This window comes from Nerophis ophidion, linkage group LG18 (assembly GCF_033978795.1).
Source record: "Nerophis ophidion isolate RoL-2023_Sa linkage group LG18, RoL_Noph_v1.0, whole genome shotgun sequence".
Taxonomy (NCBI): Eukaryota; Metazoa; Chordata; class Actinopteri; order Syngnathiformes; family Syngnathidae; genus Nerophis; species Nerophis ophidion.
Window position 1 is genome coordinate 7,343,197 of NC_084628.1, and position 25,201 is coordinate 7,368,397.

At 43.1% G+C, this 25,201-nt stretch overlaps 1 protein-coding gene across 6 annotated transcripts in view; it reads right to left on the minus strand.

Annotated features, from left to right (window-relative positions):
- The window catches only part of rtn2a (reticulon 2a), a 72,058-nt gene that overhangs the window by 9,111 nt on the left and 37,746 nt on the right, over nucleotides 1-25,201 (minus strand). For all 6 annotated transcript variants that reach the window (XM_061878636.1, XM_061878637.1, XM_061878634.1 and 3 more), the window contains 5 exons: nucleotides 20,752-20,959; nucleotides 14,967-15,105; nucleotides 4,460-4,529; nucleotides 4,339-4,385; nucleotides 4,186-4,244 (listed from right to left, as the gene is read on the minus strand). In XM_061878636.1, coding sequence (XP_061734620.1) covers nucleotides 4,186-4,244; nucleotides 4,339-4,385; nucleotides 4,460-4,529; nucleotides 14,967-15,105; nucleotides 20,752-20,959 — 523 coding nt within the window. The remainder of the gene's footprint in view (nucleotides 1-4,185; nucleotides 4,245-4,338; nucleotides 4,386-4,459; nucleotides 4,530-14,966; nucleotides 15,106-20,751; nucleotides 20,960-25,201) is intronic.

The following is a 25,201-nucleotide window of genomic DNA, read 5'->3' on the forward strand; positions in this document are numbered from 1 at the left end:
AACACTGCACCAGCGCCACTTAAGCACTTTGTCCAGTTTACGTCTGCTGTGACTAGAAACACACGAGCCTCCACCAGGGGGCAGTGTAGCGTACCCAGATGTGAAAGATCTTATGCCTCAATCAGCCTTTTCAGCTATAAAGGAATGGAACGACCTCACAACAAACTTGAAACGTTTAACAGATTACTCTTCATTTACAATTGAAGTTAAAAAAAGTGGCTTTGGAGCAATCAAAGCTGCTCACACGGTCACTAAGGTGGGCACTATGTTTGACAGATTAACTTAATGTCTATTATATTTATCCATGAGAGCATTTTTGTTGTAAATTGTGAGGTGTGTCTGTTATAATCATGGTTGTTTTGTATAAATGATGACAAATGTGAACAAAAGCATGTATTGTCTTTGTGCTATGATGTAAATGAGATGTGGTTGTATTGTTTATTAAGTATGTGTGCATGAAAGGGCATTTTATGCCTTTTTTTTCAATTTGATTACGTGATATTGTATGATTTTATTGTCATAATTTTATTGCATGATTTTTGTATCCCTTTAATTTAGGTAGCTAGGGACTTCAGATGGAAATGAGCTATTTAGCTATAATCTGGTACAGAACATATCTGTCTTTGAGCTTAATGTTTCTGTGCATTGTCCCTTCAAATAAAGACTAAACAAACAAACAAAACTTGAGAGCCACTTTTTTGTTGTTAACAGCCTTGTCTAGAGGAGTCTTGTTCCTACATGACCACCCCTCAAGAGCTCGTTTTTACACACCGCCACTTCCAGCCAACACAACAATAACGCTACACATCATGTCCGGTCCAACTGTGCAAAGCAAAAATGTTTTTCGAAAAATGTTTGCACTTTATGAGCTGATGCTAGACTTTTAACAAGAACAAGAAAGTTTGATCACATTACACCTGTACTGGCTCACCTGCACTGGCTTCCTGTGCACTTAAGATGTGACTTTAAGGTTTTACTACTTACGTATAAAATACTACACGGTCTAGCTCCATTCTATCTTGCCGATTGTATTGTACCATATGTCCCGGCAAGAAATCTGCGTTCAAAGGACTCCGGCTTATTAGTGATTCCCAAAGCCCAAAAAAAGTCTGCGGGCTATAGAGCGTTTTCCGTTCGGGCTCCAGTACTCTGGAATGCCCTCCCGGTAACAGTTCGAGATGCTACCTTAGTAGAAGCATTTAAGTCTCACCTTAAAACTCATCCGTATACTCTAGCCTTTAAATAGACCTCCTTTTTAGACCAGTTGATCTGCCGCTTCTTTTCTTTCTCCTATGTCCCCCCCTCCCTTGTGGAGGGGGTCCGGTCCGATGACCATGGCTGTCCAGAGTCGAGACCCAGGATGGACCGCTCGTCTGTATTGATTGGGGACGTCTCTACGCTGCTGACCCGCCTCCGCTTGAGATAGTCTCCTGTGGACGGGACTCTCGCTGCTGTCTTGGATCCGCTTGAACTGAACTCTCGCGGCTGTGTTGGAGCCACTATGGATTGAACTTTCACAGTATCATGTTAGACCCGCTCGACATCCATTGCTTTCGGTCCCCTAGAGGGGGGGGGTTGCCCACATCTGAGGTCCTCTCCAAGGTTTCTCATAGTCAGCATTGCCACTGGCGTCCCACTGGATGTGAATTCTCTCTGCTCACTGGGTGTGAGTTTTCCTTGCCCTTTTGTGGGTTCTTCCGAGGATGTTGTAGTAATAATGATTTGTGCAGTCCTTTGAGACATTTGTGATTTGGGGCTATATAAATAAACATTGATTGATTGATTGATACACGTTGCACTGGAGTATAAGTCGCATTTTTGGGGGAAATTTATTTGACAAAATCCAACACCAAGAATAGACATTTGAAAGGCAATTTAAAATAAATAAAGAATAGTGAACAACAGGCTGAATAAGTGTATGTTATATGAGGCATAAATAACCAACTGAGAAGGTGCCTGCTATGTTAACTTAACATATTATGGTAAGAGTCATTCAAATAACTATAACATATAGAACATGCTATATGTTTACCAAACAATCTTTCACTCCTAATCGCTAAATCCGATAAAATCTTCTTCCTCGTTGTCGCTTCTAAACAACTCTGCCAACTCCAAAGGTATGCGCCGCTTCGTCTTGTCGTTTTCTGCTGCATATTTCACTACGTCCATCTTGTAATCTGCAGTACATGATTTCCTTTTTGGTGCCATTTTTGTTCAGCCCTTCTCCGTTTTTATAAGTTACCGCCACCGTTGAAATGATCCACTTTAAATAGCTACGTCGGTAGCATATAGCATATAGCAGGTAGCATTCCATGATCCACAATGCACTCCTGCCATGACCCTCCCCCGCCAAATTCTTATTGGTTGACGTGTGTGTGACGATTTCTGACATTTTCTTCATCTCTTCCCGCAAATTAGATAAATAATATTATTTAATATTTTACGGTAATGTGTTAATAATTTCACACATAAGTCACTCCTGAGTATATGTCGCACCCCTGGCCAAACTATAAAAAAAACTGTGATTTATAATCCGAAAAATACGGTATATAGCTGGCCGCTAATAGCTTAACATGCTAAATGCTAGCTGGCAACTAGTGCCCTAATCGCCAGCTGGGGGCGCTAATCGCTAACTATTTTAAACGCTAACATAAACATAATTATTTATTCATGTAAATACATTAAGTTGGGGGACCATGCCTCTGCCATTTATAACTACAATGCAATGTGTTGGATTAAAGGCCTACTGAAATGAGATTTTTTTATTTAAACGGGGATAGCAGGTCCATTCTATGTGTCATACTTGATCATTTCGCGATATTGCCATATTTTTGCTGAAAAACTTTAGTAGAGAACATCGACGATAAAGTTCGCAACTTTTGGTCGCTAATAAAAAAGCCTTGCCTTTACCGGAAGTATGTGCGCGTGACGTCACGAGTTGCAGGGCTTCACATGTATTCACATCGTTTATAATGGGAGCCACCAGCAGTAAGAGCAATTCGGACCGAGAAAACGACAATTTCCCCATTAATTTGAGCGAGGATGAAAGATTTGTGAATTAGGATCTTGATAGTGAATGACTAAATTAAAAATAAAAAAAAAGCGATGGCTCCGGGTGGCGGCAGTGTGAGCGTTTCAGATGACACATTTACTAGGATAATTCTGGAAGATCCGTTATCTGCTTATTGTTTTAATACTGTTTTAGTGAGATTCTAAAGAGATACCTCGAGGTCGGATGGCTGCGGTGAACACGCAGTGTCTCAGAGAGAAGCCGAGGAGCCGAGCTCACAGCTGCCTTTTTTGACAGCTGCTGGAGGACGACGAATAATCCAATGATGTCTCCGGTAAGATATATATATATCACAATTTTCCCATCCAAAAACATGCTGGTTGACATAGAGAAAACATATTCGCTTGACCGCTCTGCTTCACAACAAACGAAGAAACACCGGCTGTGTCTCGGTTCTAAAGACAGCTGCAATCCACCGCTTTCCACCAACAGCATTGTTCTTTATAGTCTCCATTATTAAATGAACAAACTGCAAAAGATTCAGCAACACAGATGTCCAAAATACTGTGTAATTATGCGATGAAAACGACTTTTAGCCGTAAGTGGTGCTGGGCTAATATGTCCGCTACAACCCGAGACGTCACGCGACGTTTTCAACAAGAATCTCGCGGGAAATTTAAAATTGCAATTTAGTAAACTAAAAAGGCCGTATTGGTATGTGTTGCAATGTTAATATGGCAGCTCCCTCCATCAGTGTGTGAATGTGTGTGTGAATGGATAAATGTGGAAGTAGTGTCAAAGCGCTTTGAGTACCTTGAAGGTAGAAAAGCGCTATACAAGTACAACCCATTTATTTTATCATTGATATATAAACTATCAGACTGCGTGGTCGGTAGTAGTGGGTTTCAGTAGGCCTTTAATGTTAATATGTATTTAAAAACGTTTAAATTTGTAGAAAAATTGTGGGGGGAATTTAAAAAAACTATTTAAAAAAAAACGTTCAAGCACCAAAACTTTTTCTGTACCCTTTTTCGGGGTCACAAATCCCCTGATGAGGACCTCTGACGTAAGTAACACATGCAATCCCCCTTTGAGCCTTCGAGGTACACCAGGGATAAAGCAGACAAACAAAGGGGGTTTTCCTCCATTTTACCACAACAAAGCGCTATACTCACAAGTCCTTAATGTTGTCAATTTGGGCCTGGATTTTTGCTATCACCCTGTCCACTTGCTCCTAGGATATACCGAAGACAAAAATAAACACACACCAAGGGAAATGTGTTGAGTCAGCAAATTAAGCACGAGACAGTAAGGCCAGTAGGGATTACCTGACGCTGTCGGTAGAAAAGCGGCAAAGAAAAGAGAGCGATCACTCCTGCAAAAAGGAGAAAAAGGCAAACGTGACAAACCCAACCAGTGAATAAACAAGCACCTGGCGTGACGTGTTACCTATTATGAGGAGGGTGAGGCCATTGCACAGATCTCCAATGTACGTGACAAGGTACAGCAGAAACAGCAACTGAAAGAGAAACAAACTGTTTAGTTGGACGTCTAAAAGTTTTTTTAGTGAGACAAAAATAGCAGCAGCATCGATGGTGACGGTGTCTCCCTTAATACGCCACAGTCACATATAGACTCCCTCTATGCATAGCTCCTCCCCCTCTGGCTGCTGCGTGTCATCTCACATTCCAAACAAGTCAGGGTTGACCAGAAGGTCCTCAGGTTTAGGATCGTGTACCTCACACTAGAGGTGGGAATCTTTGGCCACCTCACAATTCGATTACGATTACGATTCAGAAGCTACGTTTCCATTAAAAATAAATTATTAGTGCATCTTTTTTTTAATGTATATTGATACAGATTTGGGCTTCACGGTGGCAGAGTGGTTAGTGCGTCTGCCTCATAATACGAAGTTCCTGCAGTCCTGGGTTCTAATCCAGGCTCGGGATCTTTCTGTGTGGAGTTTGCATGTTCTCCCCGTGAATGCGTGGGTTCCCTCCCACTTCCAAAGACATGCACCTGGGGATAGGTTGATTGGCAACACTAAATTGGCCCTAGTGTGTGAATGTGAGTGTGAATGTTGTCTGTTTATCTGTGTTGGCCCTGCGATGAAGTGGCGACTTGTCCAGGGTGTACCCCACCTTCCGCCCGATTGTAGCTGATATAGGCGCCAGCGCCCCCCGCGACCCCAAAAGGGAATAAGCGGTAGAAAATGGATGGATGGATGATACAGATTTACATTTCTTATTTTATTTTCACTAAATAAGCGTTTATCACTTACAACTGTCAAAAACAGTGCATTTGTTATTTAAAAAAAAATAGCTAAATGAATTCCCATCACCATTTATTAAATTAATGGAGATCCAATCCAATCCAATCCACTTTATTTGTATAGCACATTTAAACAACAAAATACTTCCAAAGTGCTGCACAAATATATTAAAAACAATATTCAAATACTATCCTGGGCTCCACCAATGACTGAATAAAAAATAAAAACAAAAAAATACATCTAAAAACCAACATAAAAACAATACAAAATAAATATGATTAAAAACGATTTTGAAGGCTAAAACCAATTCAAACAATAAATATAAAACATCCATCCATCCATCCATCATCTTCCGCTTATCCGAGGTCGGGTCGCGGGGGCAACAGCCTAAGCAGGGAAACCCAGACTTCCCTCTCCCCAGCCACTTCGTCTAGCTCTTCCCGGGGGATCCCGAGGCGTTCCCAGGCCAGCCGGGAGACATAGTCTTCCCAACGTGTCCTGGGTCTTCCCCGTGGCCTCCTACCGGTTGGACGTGCCCTAAACACCTCCCTAGGGAGGCGTTCGGGTGGCATCCTGACCAGATGCCCGAACCACCTCATCTGGCCCCTCTCGATGTGAAGGAACAGCGGCTTTACTTTGAGTTCCTCCCGGATGGCAGAGCTTCTCACCCTATCTCTAAGGGAGAGCCCCGCCACCCGGCGGAGGAAACTAATTTCGGCCGCTTGTACCCGTGATCTTATCCTTTCGGTCATGACCCAAAGCTCATGACCATAGGTGAGGATGGGAACGTAGATCGACCGGTAAATTGAGAGCTTTGCCTTCCGGCTCAGCTCCTTCTTCACCACAACGGATCGGTACAACGTCCGCATTACTGAAGACGCCGCACTGATCCGCCTGTCGATCTCACGATCCACTCTTCCCTCACTCGTGAACAAGACTCCTAGGTACTTGAACTCCTCCACTTGGGGCACAGAGAACAACAGAGGACCCCACAACTCACGTAGTCTTAAAAGCCAGAGAATAAAAATGGGTCTTAAGACGAGACTTAAAACACTCCACTGTGGGAGCAGTTCTAACATGAAGGGACAGAGTGTTCCAGAGCTTAGGGCTGACCACAGAGAAGGTCCTGTCTCTCCTGGTTTTAAGTCTGGTCTTGGGCACCACGAGCTGGAACTGGCTCTCGGACTTCAGAGCGCGCGCAGGAGTGTAAATTTGGATGAGGTTCGAGATATAATGAGGTGCCAGTCCATGTAAAGCTTTAAAAACAAACAGCAAGGTTTTAAAATCAATTCTAAAATGAACAGGGAGCCAGTGCAAACTCTCAAGAATTGGGGTTATATGCTGGCGTTTCCTGGCCCCTGTTAAAAGTCGTGCTGCCGCGTTCTGGACTAACTGCAACTGGGAGAGAGAGAGCTTTTTGGCTAATGCCAGCATAAAGTGCATTGCAGTAGTCCAGGCCACTTGAAATCAGATGTGAGCAAAGAAAGACGGAACACTCTCTATTAACTCCGGCTAGAAATGCGTTGAATGTAGACGACCACAGTGTATTCAAATTGATATATCATACAACTTAGTACAACGTGGGGGCTTCGCAACACTGCGGATAAGAAAAAAAATGAAGCGTATGCTGCATATTTTGTCCTAAATTAAGTATTAAATGAAGTCCTATATGTAGTACAGTGCAGTATTTCTCTTGTATTATGTTGTGGTGATCGATAAAGATATTCACCAAGCAACTCTTCAGTTTCCAGGTTAAAGGCCTAATGAAATGAGATTTTCTTATTTAAACGGGGATAGCAGGTCCATTCTATGTGTCATACTTGAACATTTCGCGATATTGCCATATTTTTGCTGAAGGATTTAGTAGAGAACATCGACGATAAAGTTCGCAACTTTTGGTTGCTAATAAAAAAGCCTTGCCTGTACCGGAAGTAGCAGACGATGTACGCGTGATGTCACAGGTTGTGGAGCTCCTCACATCCTCACATTGTTTACAATCACAGCCACCAGCAGCGAGAGTGATTCGGACCAAGAAAGTGACGATTTCTTCATTAATTTGAGCGAGGATGAAAGATTTGTGGATGAGGATAGTGCGAGTGAAGGACTAGAAAAAGAAAAAAAAAGGCGAGGGCAGTGGGAGCGATTCAGATGTTATTAGACACATTTACTAGGATAATTCTGAAAAATCCCTTATCTGCTTATTGTGTTACTAGTGTTTTAGTGAGATTATATGGTGTGGTGACCGCCAGTGTCTCCGGTGGGAGGAGGTAATAGTACGCAGCTGCAGGAGGACGCAAGCTCCGCTCATGTCTACGGTAAGAGCCGACTTCTAAGCACATATTTCTCACCGAAACCTGCCGGTTGACATGTGGTCGAGAACCATGTTCGCTTGACCACTCTGTTCCATAGTAAAGCTTCACCTTCGTGTTTGTATTACTAAAGGCAGCTGCAATCCACCGCTTTTTTACCAACAGCATTGTTCTTTGTAGTCTCCATTATTAATTGAACAAATTGCAAAAGATTCAGCAACACAGATGTCCAGAATACTGTGTAATTATGCGATGAAAAGAAGACGACTTTTAGCCGTGAGCGGTGCTGGGAGAACATGTCCGCTACCACCGGGGACGTCACTCGCACGCGTCATCATTCCGCAACGTTTTCAACAGGATACATCGCGGGAAATTTAAAATTGTAATTTAGTAAACTAAACCGGCCGTATTGGCATGTGTTGCAATGTTAATATTTCACCATTGATATATAAACTATCAGACTGCGTGTTCAGTAGTAGTGGGTTTCAGTAGGCCTTTAAGGTTGAACACTGCTAAAGTGCTGACAGCAGTCTTGTTGGCATTAAGTGGCACGCTGGTACTAATACGTCTCGTGCCAAGGCCTCACCAATGTGGAGAGAGATGTTATTGATGGGGCAGTAGGAGATGAAGTCCGTCAAAAAGTTGTTTGCCAAAAGTTGGACAACATTATTATCGCGGGAAAGATAGAGTAGCACAAAGATTAGATGCTGTTGTTTGCAGTCTGGGCAATGCACAGTGGAGATGAACTCTGTTGATGCACTTTGTCTTGGACATCGATAACACAGCTTTGAGGTGATTGATCTGGTATGACAATGCAGTTTTTGATTGATTGATTGAAACTTTTATTAGTAGATTGCACAGTACAGTACATATTCCGTACATTCAAGTACCTCGGGGTTTGGGTGGACAATAAGCTGGACTGGACTGTTAACACGGACCACCAGTACAAGAAAGGACAGAGCAGGCTGTACTTCCTCAGGAGACTGCACTCCTTCAACATCTGCAAAAAACTCCTGTGGATGTACTACCAGTCTGTGGTTGCCAGTGTTCTGTTCTACATGGTAGTGTGCTGGGGGGAGGGGACAGCTCCAGACTTGAGAAACTGATCAGGCGGGCCGGTTCTACAATCTGAATGAAACTGGACTCACTGGTGACGGTAGCAGAGAAGAGGACTGTTGACAAACTAGTGAGCATCCTGGATGATGCCAGTCACCCTCTGCATAGCGTTATCAGTAGCCAGAGGAGCCTGTTCAGTTCTATACTGCTTCATCCCAAGTGCAGGACTAATTGACTCAAAAACTCCTTTGTCCCACACGCCATTAGACTGTACAACTCATCTCTGGGGCGGGGGGCGGGGGGTACTAGGATGACAGGGGATGCAAAACAATAACAGTGCAATACGTTTTCGTAACATGGTCACTACTGCCTACTTTGTCTCGTTATATTCTTATTTTACTGTTATATTTGTATTCCCATTGTTGCTTTTTAGTTTTTATTCTTATTGTAATATTTCTCTATTTTGCTTCCATTTAAACCCTTATTATTTACTTTTTAGTTTTATTTAATTGACCTCAACACTGTATGCTGCTGGAATTTTAATTTTCCTGAAGGAACTCTCGTGAAGGAATCAATAAAGTACTATCTATCTATCAATTGACCACTAAATGGTAACATCTGAATCAGTTTTTCAACTATTTGAAGTCGGGGTCCACGTTAATCAATTCATGCAACGTTAACACGGAATTCTAACAACACAGCTACTGATGGTTGCTGAGACTGTCAAGGTGAGCATTTTTTTGCCAAAGAACACACTAAAAGAATAATCCAGGATGTAAAAGTATTTTCACGTTGTTTCCATTTTGTAATGGCCGGGTGACAGCCATAGCAATGACGCTTGAAGTATCTCCGGCCTACCGTTGAGTACTGTAATCTACAGTAGAACAAACTTAAGGCTACTATATTGAGTAAAACAAGTGAATATATGGGTATTCGTTCATCTTCAAGAGGGTCAGAACTGTATTAAGAAGACTGTAAGAAATATATCATTTAATAATAATCATACTTTGTGGACTTTCCTTCCCCACGGTCAGGCCTGGAAAAAATTGGCCATGATAAAAGAGGGACGACTATTCAAATGAAGAACAGAGCTAGAATAGTCTCAGTAGAACAATATCTCCACTGAGGACTACAAGTGCCTGGAGTTGTTTTGTTATTGTGCTTTGGGAGTTATTCCTTTGTGACTCATACGCAAACAAGTAAACAAACCCCTGTAAAAATGTGTTTGTCAAGAGTAAGACTATGGTGTGGATTGTTTTCCCGATGTGCGAAGCGACCTGATCGGACATGGCGTGAAGGTAATGACATCCTTTGATTTTAACACTCAAAAGTACTACAAAAACAAAGGGTGTAAACAAAACTCGCACAAAGGCAGAACTATGGACATAAAACAAAACTTGCAAACTATGGCATGAATAAAGAAAACTTACTTGGAACGAGAAAAGAGCATGGATCATCAGCATGAATAACCAGGGTGTATAAAGGGTGATGTCGCCAGGCTGACTGCCTGGCAACTGCAGGCTTAAATGGTGATGTGGTGATTGACAACAGGTGCCTGACTCCAAATGAATCAGGTGCGTGACATGGGGACAGGTGAAAACTAATGGGTTGTCATGGAAACAAAGCAGGGAGTGAAAAAACAGGAAGTGACAAATTCCAAAAAACAAACAGAACATAGCCAAACTAAACATGATCACCAGGACATGACATTGTCCATCTTTTTGTTAGTTGGTAATGTACTCCCTGGTTCATGGAGAATGACTGACAGGACTCCACCATTTGCATTCTAAAGCACATGGAGCGGTTCTGTTGTGCCGACCTCCACTATCCATCCATCCATCCATTTTCTACCGCTTATTCCCTTTTGGGGTCGCGGGACCTCCACTACATGTTGTAAAAATCACCTGTGTTACTTTTGCGTAAGCAAGTGGCTTCCGCACATTTAAAGTCAAAATCAGGTGGAGTGCAATAAAAAAAAGATATACCGTACTATATGTAATTCCTAACTGTACCACAGTCATACTTTCCAACCTTGAGACCTCCGAATTCGGGAGATGTGGGCGGGGTTGAGGTGGGGTGGGGGGAGTGGGTGTATATATGTTCAAGTATTTCTTATATATATATATATATATATATATATATGCCGTAATATCGCTAAAATTCGCTCCATTCTGTCCACTAAAGACGCTGAGATCATTATCCATGTGTTTGTTACGTCTCGCCTCGACTACTGTAACTGGCTTCCTGTGCACTTAAGATGTGACTTTAAGGTTTTACTACTTACGTATAAAATACTACACGGTCTAGCTCCATCCTATCTTGCCGATTGTATTGTACCGTATGTCCCGGCAAGAAATCTGCGTTCAAAGGACTCTGGCTTGGTAGTGATTCCCATAGCCCAAAAAAAGTCTGCGGGCTATAGAGCGTTTTCCGTTCGGGCTCCAGTACTCTGGAATGCCCTCCCGGTAACAGTTCGAGATGCCACCTCAGTAGAAGCATTTAAGTCTCACCTTAAAACTCATTTGTATACTCTAGCCTTTAAATAGACTCCCTTTTTAGACCAGTTGATCTGCCGTTTCTTTTCTTTTTCTTCTATGTCCCACTCTCCCTTGTGGAGGGGGTCCGGTCCGATCCGGTGGCCATGTACTGCTTGCCTGTGTTACGGCTGGGGACATCTCTGCGCTGCTGATCCGCCTCCGCTTGGGATGGTTTCCTGCTGGCTCCGCTGTGAACGGGACTCTCGCTGCTGTGTTGGATCCGCTTTGGACTGGACTCTCGCGACTGTGTTGGATCCATTATGGATTGAACTTTCACAGTATCATGTTAGACCCGCTCGACATCCATTGCTTTCCTCCTCTCCAAGGTTCTCATAGTCATCATTGTCACCGACGTCCCACTGGGTGTGAGTTTTCCTTGCCCTTATGTGGGCCTACCGAGGATGTCGTGGTGGTTTGTGCAGCCCTTTGAGACACTAGTGATTTAGGGCTATATAAGTAAACATTGATTGATTGATTGATTGATATATATATATATATATATATATATATATACATATATATATATATATATACATATATATATGTATGTATATATACATATATATACATACATATATATATATACACATACATACACACATACAGGCAGCATACCCCTTCCCCTTCGAGCTGTCCTGGATGAATTATTTTTTCCAATCATTTTGGAACTTGCAAGCGTACTTCTTCTTCTTCCTCGTCGTCGCTATGTCTCTTCTTCGTTCTTCTGCTTCGTCTCTGTTATATTTTTGGACATTACTACTTGCCGTAGTTTTGAAGCAATGCATGATGGGAATCCAGATGTTGTGTGTCAGTGTATTAACGTGCTGGCTGGAATAAACACACGCTGAGAAATAGCTCCGTGCCTGCCTACTTTATGGGTTTTAGATAAACGTATGGATAACGGAGACATATATAATAGTTTCCTTTTCAGGAGACAGGACGCTAAAGGCGGGCTTCACGGTAGAAGAGGGGTTAGTGCGTCTGCCTCACAATACGAAGGTCCTGAGTAGACAGGGTTCAATCCCGATCTTTCTGTGTGGAGTTTCCATGTTCTCCCTGTGAATGTGTGGGTTCCTTCCGGGTACTCCGGCTTCCTCCCACTTCCAAAGACATGCACCTGGGGATAGGTTGATTGGCAACACTAAAAATTGGCCCTAGTGTGTGAATGTGAGTGTGAATGTTGTCTGTCTATCTGTGTTGGCCCTGTGATGAGGTTGCGACTTGTCCAGGGTGTAAACCGCCTTCCGCCCGATTGTAGCTGAGATAGGCACCAGCGTGTGACGAGTTCGGGGCATCGTGATGCAGGTGCGTTCTCTTTTGATGCAGGTCGGGCTCGGACACAGCGTAAGGTAAGAAATACTGATTTATTTAAACATAAAACAGACTAAGAAACAGAAAACTTGCACCAGGCACAAAAGGCAAAACCAAAAACTACTAGCATGGGAGCTAGAGGAAAAACAAAGGCATAGCGCGAACGCTAGCAAGTACACGGTACAGAAACCGAGTCGTCACTTGTTGCGTATAACACAAACTGCGCGTAACACAAACTAGGAGGCAACACTGAATGAACAGAAAAGGCAGGCTTAAATAAAGACAGTAATCAAGAGGCAGGTGCACGTCAAAAGCAAGAGGGAGGTGAATATAATGAGTAACTATGGAAACAGAACAAACCAGGAACTAAGGAAGTCAAACACTAACATAATATAATACAAAAACGAATCAAAACCAGAACATAATATGATCCGGGCAGCGGATCATAACACAGCGCCCCCTGCCACTCCAAAAGGAATAAGCGGTAGCAAATGGATGGATGGATGGAGGACGCTAAAGGCAGTGCCTTTAAGGCACGCCGCCAATATTGTTGTCCGGGTAAAAATTGGGAGAAATTCGGAAGAATGATTTCCCTGGGAGATATTCGGGAAAGGCACTGAAATTCGTGAGTCTTCTGGGAAAAATCGGGAGGGTTGGCAAGTATAACCAAAGTTGTTTGACGGCTGCTTCATGAATCAGCTTTATCCTAAAAAAATCATAACTCCTCTGTACTTTTATAAGCTATGGCACACTTTTCCCAACACGTTTCTTTGTGAGTGACAGAAGGAAAAGCTCTGACTGGCTTGTGGAGATGACGTTGGTGGTTTGCATGTATATGAGCTGACACATCTTTTCATACTAATTTGGGTCAATGCAGTACTTGGAGTAAGAACTCCATCTAGTGGGTAAATTAGTACATTTGTTTTATCAACACTGTTCAATGAAAAAAGTCATAAAAAGTTGAAGGACACCATTTTTGACGCATGTTTGGATCTTAAAGGCCTACTAAAATGAGATTTTCTTATTTAAACGGGGATAGCAGGTCCATTCTATGTGTCATACTTGACCATTTGGCGATATTGAAAGAATTTTTGCTGAAAGGATTTAGTAGAGAACATCGACGATAAAGTTCGCAACTTTTGGTCGCTAATAAAAAAGCCTTGCCTGTACCGGAAGTAGCAGACGATGTGCGCTTGACGTCACGGGTTGTGGAGCTCCTCACATCCTCACATTGTTTACAATCATGGCTACCAGCAGCGAGAGTGATTCGGACCGAGAAAGCGACAATTTCCTCATTAATATGAGCAAAGATGAAAGATTCGTGGATGAGGAAAGTGAGAGTGAAGGACTAGAAAAAAATATATATATATAAAATAGACGAGGGCCAGTGGGAGCGATTCAGATGTTATTAGACACATTTACTGGGATAATTCTGGAAAATCCCTTATCTGCTTATTGTGTTACAAGTGTTTTAGTGAGATTATATGGTCGTACCTGAAAGTGGTAGGGGTGTGGCCACGGGTGTGGTGCCCGCCAGTGTCTCTGAGGGAAGCCACATTTCTTGACGAGGCGAAGCGAAGGCAGCCGTTGGGGCCGGGCTGAGATTTTTTTTTTCCCCTTTCCTCCACGGTGGAAGCGTCCCACGTTCGGGGGCGGCCGGTCGGAGGAGGCAAGAGAGTCCGCAGCTGCCTCTTTGACAGGTGCACGAAGAACGACGCAAGCTCTCCGCTCATGTCTACGGTAAGAGCCGACTTTTTAATAAAAAAAATTTTCACCGAAACCTGCTGGTTGACATGTGGTAGGGAACCATGTCCGCTTGACCGCTCTGTTCCATAGTAAAGCGTCACATCATCTTTCGGGAATGTAAACAAGGAAACACCGGCTGTGTTTGTGTTGTTAAAGGCAGCTGCAATACACCGCTTCACACCTACATCTTTCTTCTTTGACGTCTCCATTATTAATTGAACAATTTGCAAAAGATTCAGCAACACAGATGTCCAGAGTACTGTGTAATTATGCGATTAAAGCAGACGACTTATAGCTGGGAGCGGGGCTGGAACAAAATGTCCGCTACAATCCGTGACGTCACGTCAACGGGATACTTCGAACGAAATTTAAAATTGCAATTTAGTAAACTAAATAGGCCGTATTGGCATGTGTTGCAATGTTAATATTTCATCATTGATATATAAACTATCAGACTGCGTGGTCGGTAGTAGTGGGTTTCAGTAGGCCTTTATGTCCTGTGATGAACAAATGACTTTGTACATTTCCTTGTGCCACATGATAAGCATAATTATGTCAAGGTGAGTGACAGTTGTCGCCAGTAATAGCGGACACATTTAGCAAGTACAATCAGAAGGCCGCTGCACTACCGTCGCAGCCGGTGATGGAAGGAGTCAGAATGGACGGCGTAGGAAATGGAAGAATGCGAGAGACCGACTGAATTTAGAGAGATTGTCTTTGCTCACCTTGAGAGAGTCAAATAGGTTTCCCACAAAGACGAGTCTTTTCAGACTGTCCACGGCAGACAGAGTCATAACGATGAGTTTCTGCATGACCAGGTCAGCGTGCTCTCCGCTCAGGCTGATGTCCATGTCCAAGTAGGACCTAACACACACATGCAAGAGAATGACATAATCACAAACTATACATAGCACAGAAGTACTTCTATTTTCCTATGCCTCATTTGTTGTGGGATTCAGCTTTCAAAGAAAATTGTTTGCCAAAGGTTTGTACCTGTTTTTGTATACGCAGAATCCTACATGTTGAGTGGGTTTTAGTATGACTGAAAATAACCCACCATGGGACCGAAGACATTTGTCATCCAGCACTTCGATTTCCATTCCATTTTCATTTCATTCTCTCAATATTAAATACAAATAATGCAATATTAAAATAAATGAATGAAAAGGAGCAGAGATAATGCTGATGACACCCAACTTTACATGCCCCTAAAGCTGACCAACACGCCGGACTGTAGTCAGTTGGAAGCGTGTCTTCATGAAATTAAACAATGGATGTCCGCTAACTTTTTGCAACTTAATGCCAAAAAAATGGAAATGCTGATTATCGGTCCTGCTAGACACCGACCTCTATTTAATAATACAACTTCAACATTTGACAACCAAATAATAAAACAAGGTGACTCTGTAAAAAATCTGGGTATTGTCTTCGACCCAACTCTCTCCTTTGAGTCACACATTAAAAGCGTTACTAAAACGGCCTTCTTTCATCTCCGTAATATCGCAAAAATTCGCTCCATTTTGTCCACTAAAGACGCCGAGATCATTATCCATGCGTTTGTTACGTCTCGCCTCGACTACTGTAACGTATTATTTTCGGGTCTCCCCATGTCTAGCATTAAAAGATTACAGTTGGTACAAAATGCGGCTGCTAGACTTTTGACAAGAACAAGAAAGTTTGATCACATTACGCCTGTACTGGCTCACCTGCACTGGCTTCCTGTGCACTTAAGATGTGACTTTAAGGTTTTACTACTTACGTATAAAATACTACACGGTCTAGCTCCAGCCTATCTTGCCGATTGTATTGTACCGTATGTCCCGGCAAGAAATCTGCGTTCAAAAGACTCCGGCTTATTAGTGATTCCTAGAGCTCAAAAAAAGTCTGCGGGCTATAGAGCGTTTTCCGTTCGGGCTCCAGTACTCTGGAATGCCCTCCCGGTAACAGTTCGAGATGCTACCTCAGTAGAAGCATTTAAGTCTCATCTTAAAACTCATCTGTATACTCTAGCCTTTAAATAGACCTCCTTTTTAGACCAGTTGATCTGCCGCTTCTTTTCTTTCTCCTATGTCCCCCCCTCCCTTGTGGAGGGGGTCCGGTCCGATGACCATGGATGAAGTACTGACTGTCCAGAGTCGAGACCCAGGATGGACCGCTCGTCGGGACCCAGGATGGACCGCTCGCCTGTATCGGTTGGGGACATCTCTACGCTGCTGATCCGCTTGAGATGGTTTCCTGTGGACGGGACTATCACTGCTGTCTTGGAGCCACTATGGATTGAACTTTCACAGTATCATGTTAGACCCGCTCGACATCCATTGCTTTCGGTCCCCTAGAGGGGGGGGGTTGCCCAAATCTGAGGTCCTCTCCAAGGTTTCTCATAGTCAGCATTGTCACTGGCGTCCCACTGGATGTGAATTCTCCCTGCCCACTGGGTGTGAGTTTTCCTTGCCCTTTTGTGGGTTCTTCCGAGGATGTTGTAGTCGTAATGATTTGTGCAGTCCTTTGAGACATTTGTGATTTGGGGCTATATAAATAAACATTGATTGATTGATTGATAAAAGTAAACTTATAATCTCTGCCCCCTGTTCTTTTTATCTCTGCTCCTGTTCACACAAACACAACATTAGTTATTGAACTAAGAAGACTTTGGAGGCCAATTTCTACAAAAACATCAGCTTACACAATGTCATATGTTTTTATCATTATAATTTAAAAAAATACATACATAGATTTACATTATTAACTGTACTGTCAATTTTTTGGTTTTAAAACTAGATTAAAAATATATATCTCTGTCCTGCCTTCCGCCCGATTGTAGCTGAGATAGGCGCCAGCGCCCCCCGCGACCCCGAAAGGGAATAAGCGGTAGAAAATGGATGGATGGATGTCCCTTTTAGGTTATACAGTCATCCCTTGTCACATTGTGCATCAAATTATGCGGCTTCACCACATTGCTTCATTCCTTTGGGATATTTTTGTATTTCTTTAAACATATTGTACAATATTTTGGCCCAAAACAATAATGTTCAAGCATAAAAACGACTGAATGAACTAGAAATATCAATGCTACAAATTGGCCACGAGAAGAGACCAAACCATCTCGGCACCCTGTACAGCAGGGGTCTCAGACACGTGGCCAATTGCGGCCCGCGAGATGTTATTTTGTGGCCCCCACCTTAATATGAAAGTTTAATAGTTTGGTGGTGCTTGACAGCCTTGTGTTATTTGGGTCCAAAATGGCTCTTTCAACGTTCTGGGTTGCCTACCCCTGCATTAGTGGAAAAGCGGCAAATGAGTGAAAGCGACAGAGACGTTGCCATGGAGACGAGGGTTTTCTTACATGCCTGGCTGCAGTCACACCGCGACACCTGTCCGTCAGTAATAACAGTCCCCGATAACCTGGACCAATTCCCACCGTTATTTGTTTTTTTTAATTGTTTCATTTGTATTGCTTCACACAATGAACACTACATATATTTCTATATGACGCCGGATAACACTCCGGGAGCTGGCACTTTTTTGCGCTTGCTATCGGCTATTATCCGGCGACCACCATGTTGCTGTAGGGAGGAAAAGCGGAACGACACGCGTTGCGGAAATAACATTATTCTGTGTGCGTCGGCTAAATACAAATATATTCCACAACCCCAAACATGTCTTTTTCAAAGCCTACAGTGAAGAAAAATGTTGGTGATGAGCCAAGACAATTCCAGGAAAAGTGGGAGATGCCATATTTATTTGTTGAGCACAGTGAGTTTGAGACCCCTGCTGTACAGCATCAGGCAGCACTACTATATTGTATTGAAAGAGTACAAAGGTGACGAAAGGGTGTTGTTCTATGTCTAGAGGGCTCTCATAATGTTAAGAGAAACAGATTTGGAAAGTCGGGAACAAACCAGGTTGTTATGCTTTAGCTATGACAATACTTGTAATATCTAGTTGTAATCAATGATTTTTACTTTGCGGAAATTCATTTATCGCAGTCATGTTTACAACCAATTAACAGCAATTAAAGAGGAACAACTGTACCTACTTTCTTTCTTACGAATCTGTTTTGAACATTCTTGGTAGAATTTTTGTGTGCCTTAAACATTATGTTGATAAAGAAGGCGAGAAACACCACTGAATTCAAGAAAGAATTTGTAGCAAAGTACCACAGTTGCATCTGACTGGATTTTAAATCATTTCTTTCGTCATTTATATTTATTCCACATTGTTTTCTACATGTAAAACTATGATTATTCTCTATAAAATATGTGGATAATACATCCGAGGTCTGGAAAAGGATTAATTGTATGCATTTAATTTCTTAACCTACTCGGTGGGCTAGTGGTTACAGTTTTTTGATTGATTGATTGAAACTTTTATTAGTAGATTGCACAGTACAGTACATATTCCGTACAATTGACCACTAAATGGTAACACCCCAATAAGTTTTTCAACTTGTTTAAGTCGGGGTCCACCTAAATCAATTCATGGAGTGTCTTCCCTGAGATCGGTAGGTCGTGAGTTCAAACCCCGGCCGAGTCATACCAAAGACTGTAAAAAAGAGACCCATTACCTCCCAGCTTGGCACTCAGCATCAAGGGTTGGAATTGGGGGTTAAATCACCAAAAATTAACAAGGGGATGGGTCAAATTAGATTAGATTAGATTAGATAGTACTTTATTCATTCCGTCAGGAGAGTTCCTTCAGGAAAATTACTATTTTCAGCACAATCCCATTCAAGATCAGACAAACATTACAGGGAGACAGAACAGGATCGCTGACGGGTCTGCCGGCTTCCAGCGCACCTTACAAAAAAAGATAATTACAGGCAAGTTATTTTAGCTGAAATCCAGGCCACTGAATTGGTTTGATTGATTGATTGATTGAAAATGTTATTACTACATTGCACAATACAGTACATATTCCGTACAATTGACCACTAAATGGTAACACCCGAATAAGTTTTTCAACTTGTTAAGTTGGGGGTGTCCAAACTTTTTCCACAGGGCCGCACACGGAAAAATTTAATTTCGATATTTTTCATTTTCAAACCATAACAAAATATATGCTCCTGCGGAGCATAGAGGGTCTTAGTCACTAAAATGTTAAAAATAAGTCAAATTATTATTATTTTTTTTTAATTCAATGCTTAGAGTAAATCTCTATATCAACTTGAGGTTGATATCAAGTAAAACAAATAAAGTTTTATGCCCTTTCTGTCAAAGACAACTTTGTTTTTTATAGTAAAACTGAAATATGCAGTATTTCGATAGATAGATGGATAGTACTTTATTGATTCCTTCAGGAGAGTTCCTTTATTTAGCAATTAAAGCACTCAAAGATCAATAATGCAGGACACCATTGCAGGACGGCGTGGCGCAGTGGAAGAGTGGCCGTGCGCAACCCGAGGGTCACTGGTTCAAATCCCACCTAGAACCAACCTCGTCACGTCCGTTGTGTCCTGAGCAAGACACTTCACCCTTGCTCCTGATGGGTGCTGGTTGGCGCCTTGCATGGCAGCTCCCTCCATCAGTGTGTGAATGTGTGTGTGAATGGGTAAATGTGGAAGTAGTGTCAAAGCGCTTTGAGTACCTTGAAGGTAGAAAAGCCCTATACAAGTACAACCCATTTATTGATTTTAATTATTTAATATTTTTGAGTAATTACAGTAAAAAGTTAAATAAAATCCTACTAAATATATTTGAGATCTGAAAGGTTCCCCACTCATAAAGTGATGCATTTTTATTAGTTTTTTTTTACTTTTAACACTTAAATTTCAAGATCAACTTCCGATATATCTGTCGATTTTAAGTTTGAACTATTATTTTGTTTGTTTTATGCTCTTTTGTCAAAACTTTGATGTTTTTAAATGCCAACCACACAACATATCCAATATTTTTTCCACATAAAACATTTTAAAGTGATCATTTTTAGGGAATAATTCATTGTAACATAGATTTTTTTTGTCCTTTTTTTTTTGGTGCAATGGAAAAAAAAGAAAATATAGACAAAAGGAAAAAAAACCTGCCTGCATGGCAGCTTTGTGTCAACATTGCCACTTTTTCTCATTAGATTTCATCGAGTCCCACTTTTTTTTAATGTTTTTTTTTTAATTTTTGCAATACTATCAATGTTACAATTTTTGCAGAATGTGTGGCGGGCCGGTAAACGATTAGCTGCGGGCTGCAAATGGCCCCCGGGCCGCACTTTGGACACCCCTGATGTAAACCAATTCATGGTCTTAATTAGCTTACAGTTTTTTTTACTGCTGCTTCACTGGGGAATAACATATTTAGCTACTGTGCAACAACTTGTTTCATCTATCAACTCATGTAATAACTGGTTGTGTAGCAGACTGATTTCAAATTTTTCTGTAGTATGTTGACGTGTTTTATATTTTAAACGCACCTTTACTGGACTGCATTTCAATCATAAAACATTGAATATATTTAAAAATATACAATTGACTCAATTAAGTATAGCGTAAGTCCCAACTTCTGGTCCCCTTCAATGACTTACTTGAAAGGGTGTACTCCGTCGCCCCAATTGAGGGTGTAGAGTATTCTGTAGTAGACGCGCACTGGGATGGTGACACACATGATGATCAGAGACAACGTGGACACCACTGTGATGACGCTGAGCTGGAACAAGCTCAGTAGAACCACCACTAAGCCCGTCAGCACTATGCCCGTTCGCTCTGTGTCCTTCCAGTAGATCAAGTCCATCACTGGAAAGAGAAAGGAAGACGTGTTGAAAAGACGATTCATTTTTAACATGCGTCTGACTCCAAATCAGAAGGTTGCGTGCGTGTTCAGATCACGTCAGGGTCACTAATGTGACATATGCAGATGCCACCAATGCGGCGGTTTGAGGAAAACACTGGGTTGCTTTTCCAAACACGTCTCTAATGGTGAACGGCTAACATAAAAAGAAGACACTATTATTTATTTTTGTTCAACCTCCATCACTCAGGCTTTTGAGTTTTTACAAGCTGCCTTTGATGTCATCCAGGCTCGCTTATTTGATCTTAAATTGGTTTTAAATACATATAAGAGCAAGTAAATGGTTTTCTCTCACTCAAGGGTGCTACTGGAAAATATTCCAAATATTGTACCCCGCCTTCCGCCCGATTGTAGCTGAGATAGGCGCCAACGCCCCCCGCGACCCCCAAAAGGGGATAAGCAGTAGAAAATGGATGGATTGATGTAACATCAAATGGAAAACCCCATAGAGCAGGTCTTAAATTACAAGTACTATGGTTTTAGTAAATAAGGCTTCACGGTGGCAGAGGGGTTAGTGCGTCTGCCTCACAATAGGAAGGTCCTGCAGTCCTGGGTTCAAATCCAGGCTCGGGATCTTTCTGTGTGGAGTTTGCATGTTCTCCCCGTGAATGCGTGGGTTCCCTCCGGGTACTCCGGCTTCCAAAGACATGCACCCGGGGATTGATTGGCAACACTAAATTGGCCCTAGTGTTTGAATGTGAGTGTGAATGTCGTTTGTCTATCTGTGTTGGCCCTGCGATGAGGTGGCGACTTGTCCAGGGTGTACCCCGCCTTCCGCCCGATTGTAGCTGAGATAGGCGCCAGCGCCCCCCCGCGACCCCGAAAGGGAATAAGCGGTAGAAAATGGATGGATGGATGGTTTTAGTCTTGATCAGGAGCTTTCCTTTAAAGCCCATATTAGCAACATGGTCTCTAAGCCAGGGTTTTTCAACCACTGTGTGTGCCCCGGCACACTTGTGCCGCGAGATATTGTCTGGTGTGCTGTGGGAAATTATGCAACTTCACCTAATTTATGCCAAAAATATTTTTTGCAAATACTCTGCCAATAATGTGCCGTTGCTTAGTGTCTGTGCCGTGTAAAGCTCGGCTGGGTAACCACGTAATACTCCCTGTCAGGAGGTGGCAGCATTGCTTTGTAAAAGTCGGAATGTGTCGGGTGAGACAAAGATGGTTTGTTGTGAACGTGGACCCCGACTTAACAAATTGAAAAACTTATTCAGGTGTTACCATTTAGTGGTCAATTGTACGGAATATGTACGGCGTGGCGCAGTGGAAGAGTGGCCGTGCGCAACCCGAGGGCCCCTGGTTCAAATCCCACCTAGTACCAACCTCGTCACGTCCGTTGTGTCCTGAGCAAGACACTTCACCCTTGCTCCTGATGGGTGCTGGTTGGCGCCTTGCATGGCAGCTCCCTCCATCAGTGTGTGAATGTGTGTGTGAATGGGTAAATGTGGAAGTATTGTCAAAAGCGCTTTGAGTACCTTGAAGGTAGAAAAGCGCTATACAAGTACAACCCATTTACTATACTGTGCAATCTACTAATAAAAGTCTCAATCAATCAATCAATCCCGATATGCAGACCACAGTGGGAGGCAGGGTGCAGGTAAAAAAGGTGTGCAATGCTTAAACCCAAAATGAACGAAAGGGAAAGGGAAAGGAAAAGGCTACGCAAAACGAAAGTCAAACTGAACTGGCTACAAAGTAAACAGCGACAGAATGCTGGACGACAGCAAAAACTTACGGCGCCCACAAAGTACATCCGTATGTGACGCGACAATCAACAATGTCCACACAAAAAAGGATAGCAACAACGTAAATAGCCTTGTAGTACATTTTTTAACGTTTTCTGCTGGTGGTGTGCCTCCGGATTTTTTTTATGACAAAAATGTGCCTTGCCTTAAAAAAGGTTAAAAAACACTGCGCTAAGCTTAGGGTAAAGCTTGGTTTCCTTTTTAAAAATAAAAACTGCTTCTCTCTTAATGTCAGAAAGAAATTGGTGACAGCGACTATCTTACCCGTAATTGATTTTGGAGACGTGCTTTATTTTAGTGCTTCATCTAAATGTCTCCAGTCCTTGGACACTGTTTTTCACTCAGCACAAAGATTTGTTACTGGCTGTCGTAGTCTCACCCACCAATGTCAACTGTATATCCATCCATCCATCCATCTTCTTCCGCTTATCCGAGGTTTGGTCGCGGGGGCAGCAGCCTAAGCAGGGAAGCCCAGATTTCCCTCTCCTCAGCCACTTCGTCTAGCTCTTCCCGGGGGATGCCGAGGCGTTCCCAGGCCAGCCGGGAGACATAGTCTTCCCTACGTGTCCTGGGTCTTCCCCATGGCCTCCTACCGGTTGGTCGTGCCCTAAACACCTCCCTAGGGAGGCGTTCGGGTGGCATCCTGACCAGATGCCCGAACCACCTCATCTGGCTCCTTTCGATGTGGAGGAGCAGCGGCTTTACTTTGAGTTCCTCCCGGATTGCAGAGCTTCTCACCCTATCTCTAAGGGAGAGCCCCGCCACACGGCGGAGGAAACTCATTTCGGCCGCTTGTACCCGTGATCTTATCCTTTCGATCACGACCCAAAGCTCATGACCATAGGTGAGGATGGGAACGTAGATCGACTGGTAAATTGAGAGCTTTGCCTTCCGGCTCAGCTCCTTCTTCACCACAACGGATCAGTACAACGTCCGCATTACTGAAGACGCCGCACCGATCCGCCTGTCGATGTCACGATCCACTCTTCGAACAGTGTGGTTTTCATCCTGGTCGCGGAACTGTGGACCAGCTCTATACTCTCGGCAGGGTTCTTGAGGGTGCATGGGAGTTTGCCGAACCAGTCTACATGTGCTTTGTGGACTTGGAGAAGGCATTCGACCGTGTCCCTCGGGCAGTCCCATGGGGAGTGCTCAGAGTATGGGGTATCGGACTGTCTTATTGTGGCGGTCCGCTCCCTGTATGATCAGTGTCAGAGCTTGGTCCGCATTGCTGGCAGTAAGTCGGACACGTTTCCAGTGAGGGTTGGACTCTGCCAAGGCTGCCCTTTGTCACCGATTCTGTTCATAACTTTTATGGACAGAATTTCTAGGCGTTGAAGGGTTCCGGTTTGGTGGCCGCGGGATTAGGTCTCTGCTTTTTGCGAATGATGTGGTCCTTATGGCTTCATCTGGCCGGGATATCCAGCTCTCACTGGATCGGTTCGCAGCCGAGTGTGAAGCGACCGGAATGAGAATCAGCACCTCCAAGTCCGAGTCCATGGTTCTCTCCCGGAAAAGGGTGGAGTGCCATCTCCGGGTTGGGTAGGAGACCCTGCCCCAAGTGGAGGAGTCCAAGTATCTAGGAGTCTTGTTCACGAGTGAGGGAAGAGTGGATCGTGAGTCAACTGTATATGAAGTCAGACTAATCTTCATTGAGTGCACGCAGATACACACATTGGCTGACTATCATTTATAAGGCTCTTTCAGGTTTAGGCCTCCATACTTGTGTACCTTGTTACAAAGAAAAATCAGCTCTTATGCATTACGTTCTAACGATTTGTATGTTTTTACTGTTCCCCATGTACAGACGGAATTTGGCAAAAGAGCTTTTGGCCTTTCTGCTCCTAGCATGGAATGCATTGCAGGCGAAACTGAAACTCACTGAACTACTTCCATTCGGAACCTTCCGTTCTGTCCTGAGGGACAGACAGCGAGAGACGTTTGTGCAGTGCCTTAAAAGGGGTAAATCTTTATCGTTTTACAGTTCTCTTTGATGTACTTTAAAATGTATGTCTTAACGTATTACTTTTTGGAAACTGCTCTGTGACCACTTGGCCAGGTCACTCTTGTGAAAGAGATCTTGATATCAATGGGTTTCTTATCTGGTTAAATAAAGGTTCTAACGCTTAACGGGAATTGGTTAAAGGTGCCTCTATATTGCGCGCCTAAATCAATTAAATCTCACCCCTACCTCAGACATCTGGGTGGAATACCTGGACCCTAGTCTCCGCCACACTGCTTTGTTATTAAGATCATGCAAAGGATGCTGGAACAAGCCGTGGCGGCAGCCCCATAACACAGCTGTCCTTTTAAGTGACATCGAGTATGTGGGAAGCAAGCTATAGAAACAGCAGGGGGCGAAGTGAGGAAGACTCCAACATGAGAGCCCCGGAGCAAGCTGAGAGGACACATCAAGCTTGAGCTGGGGCTAAAATT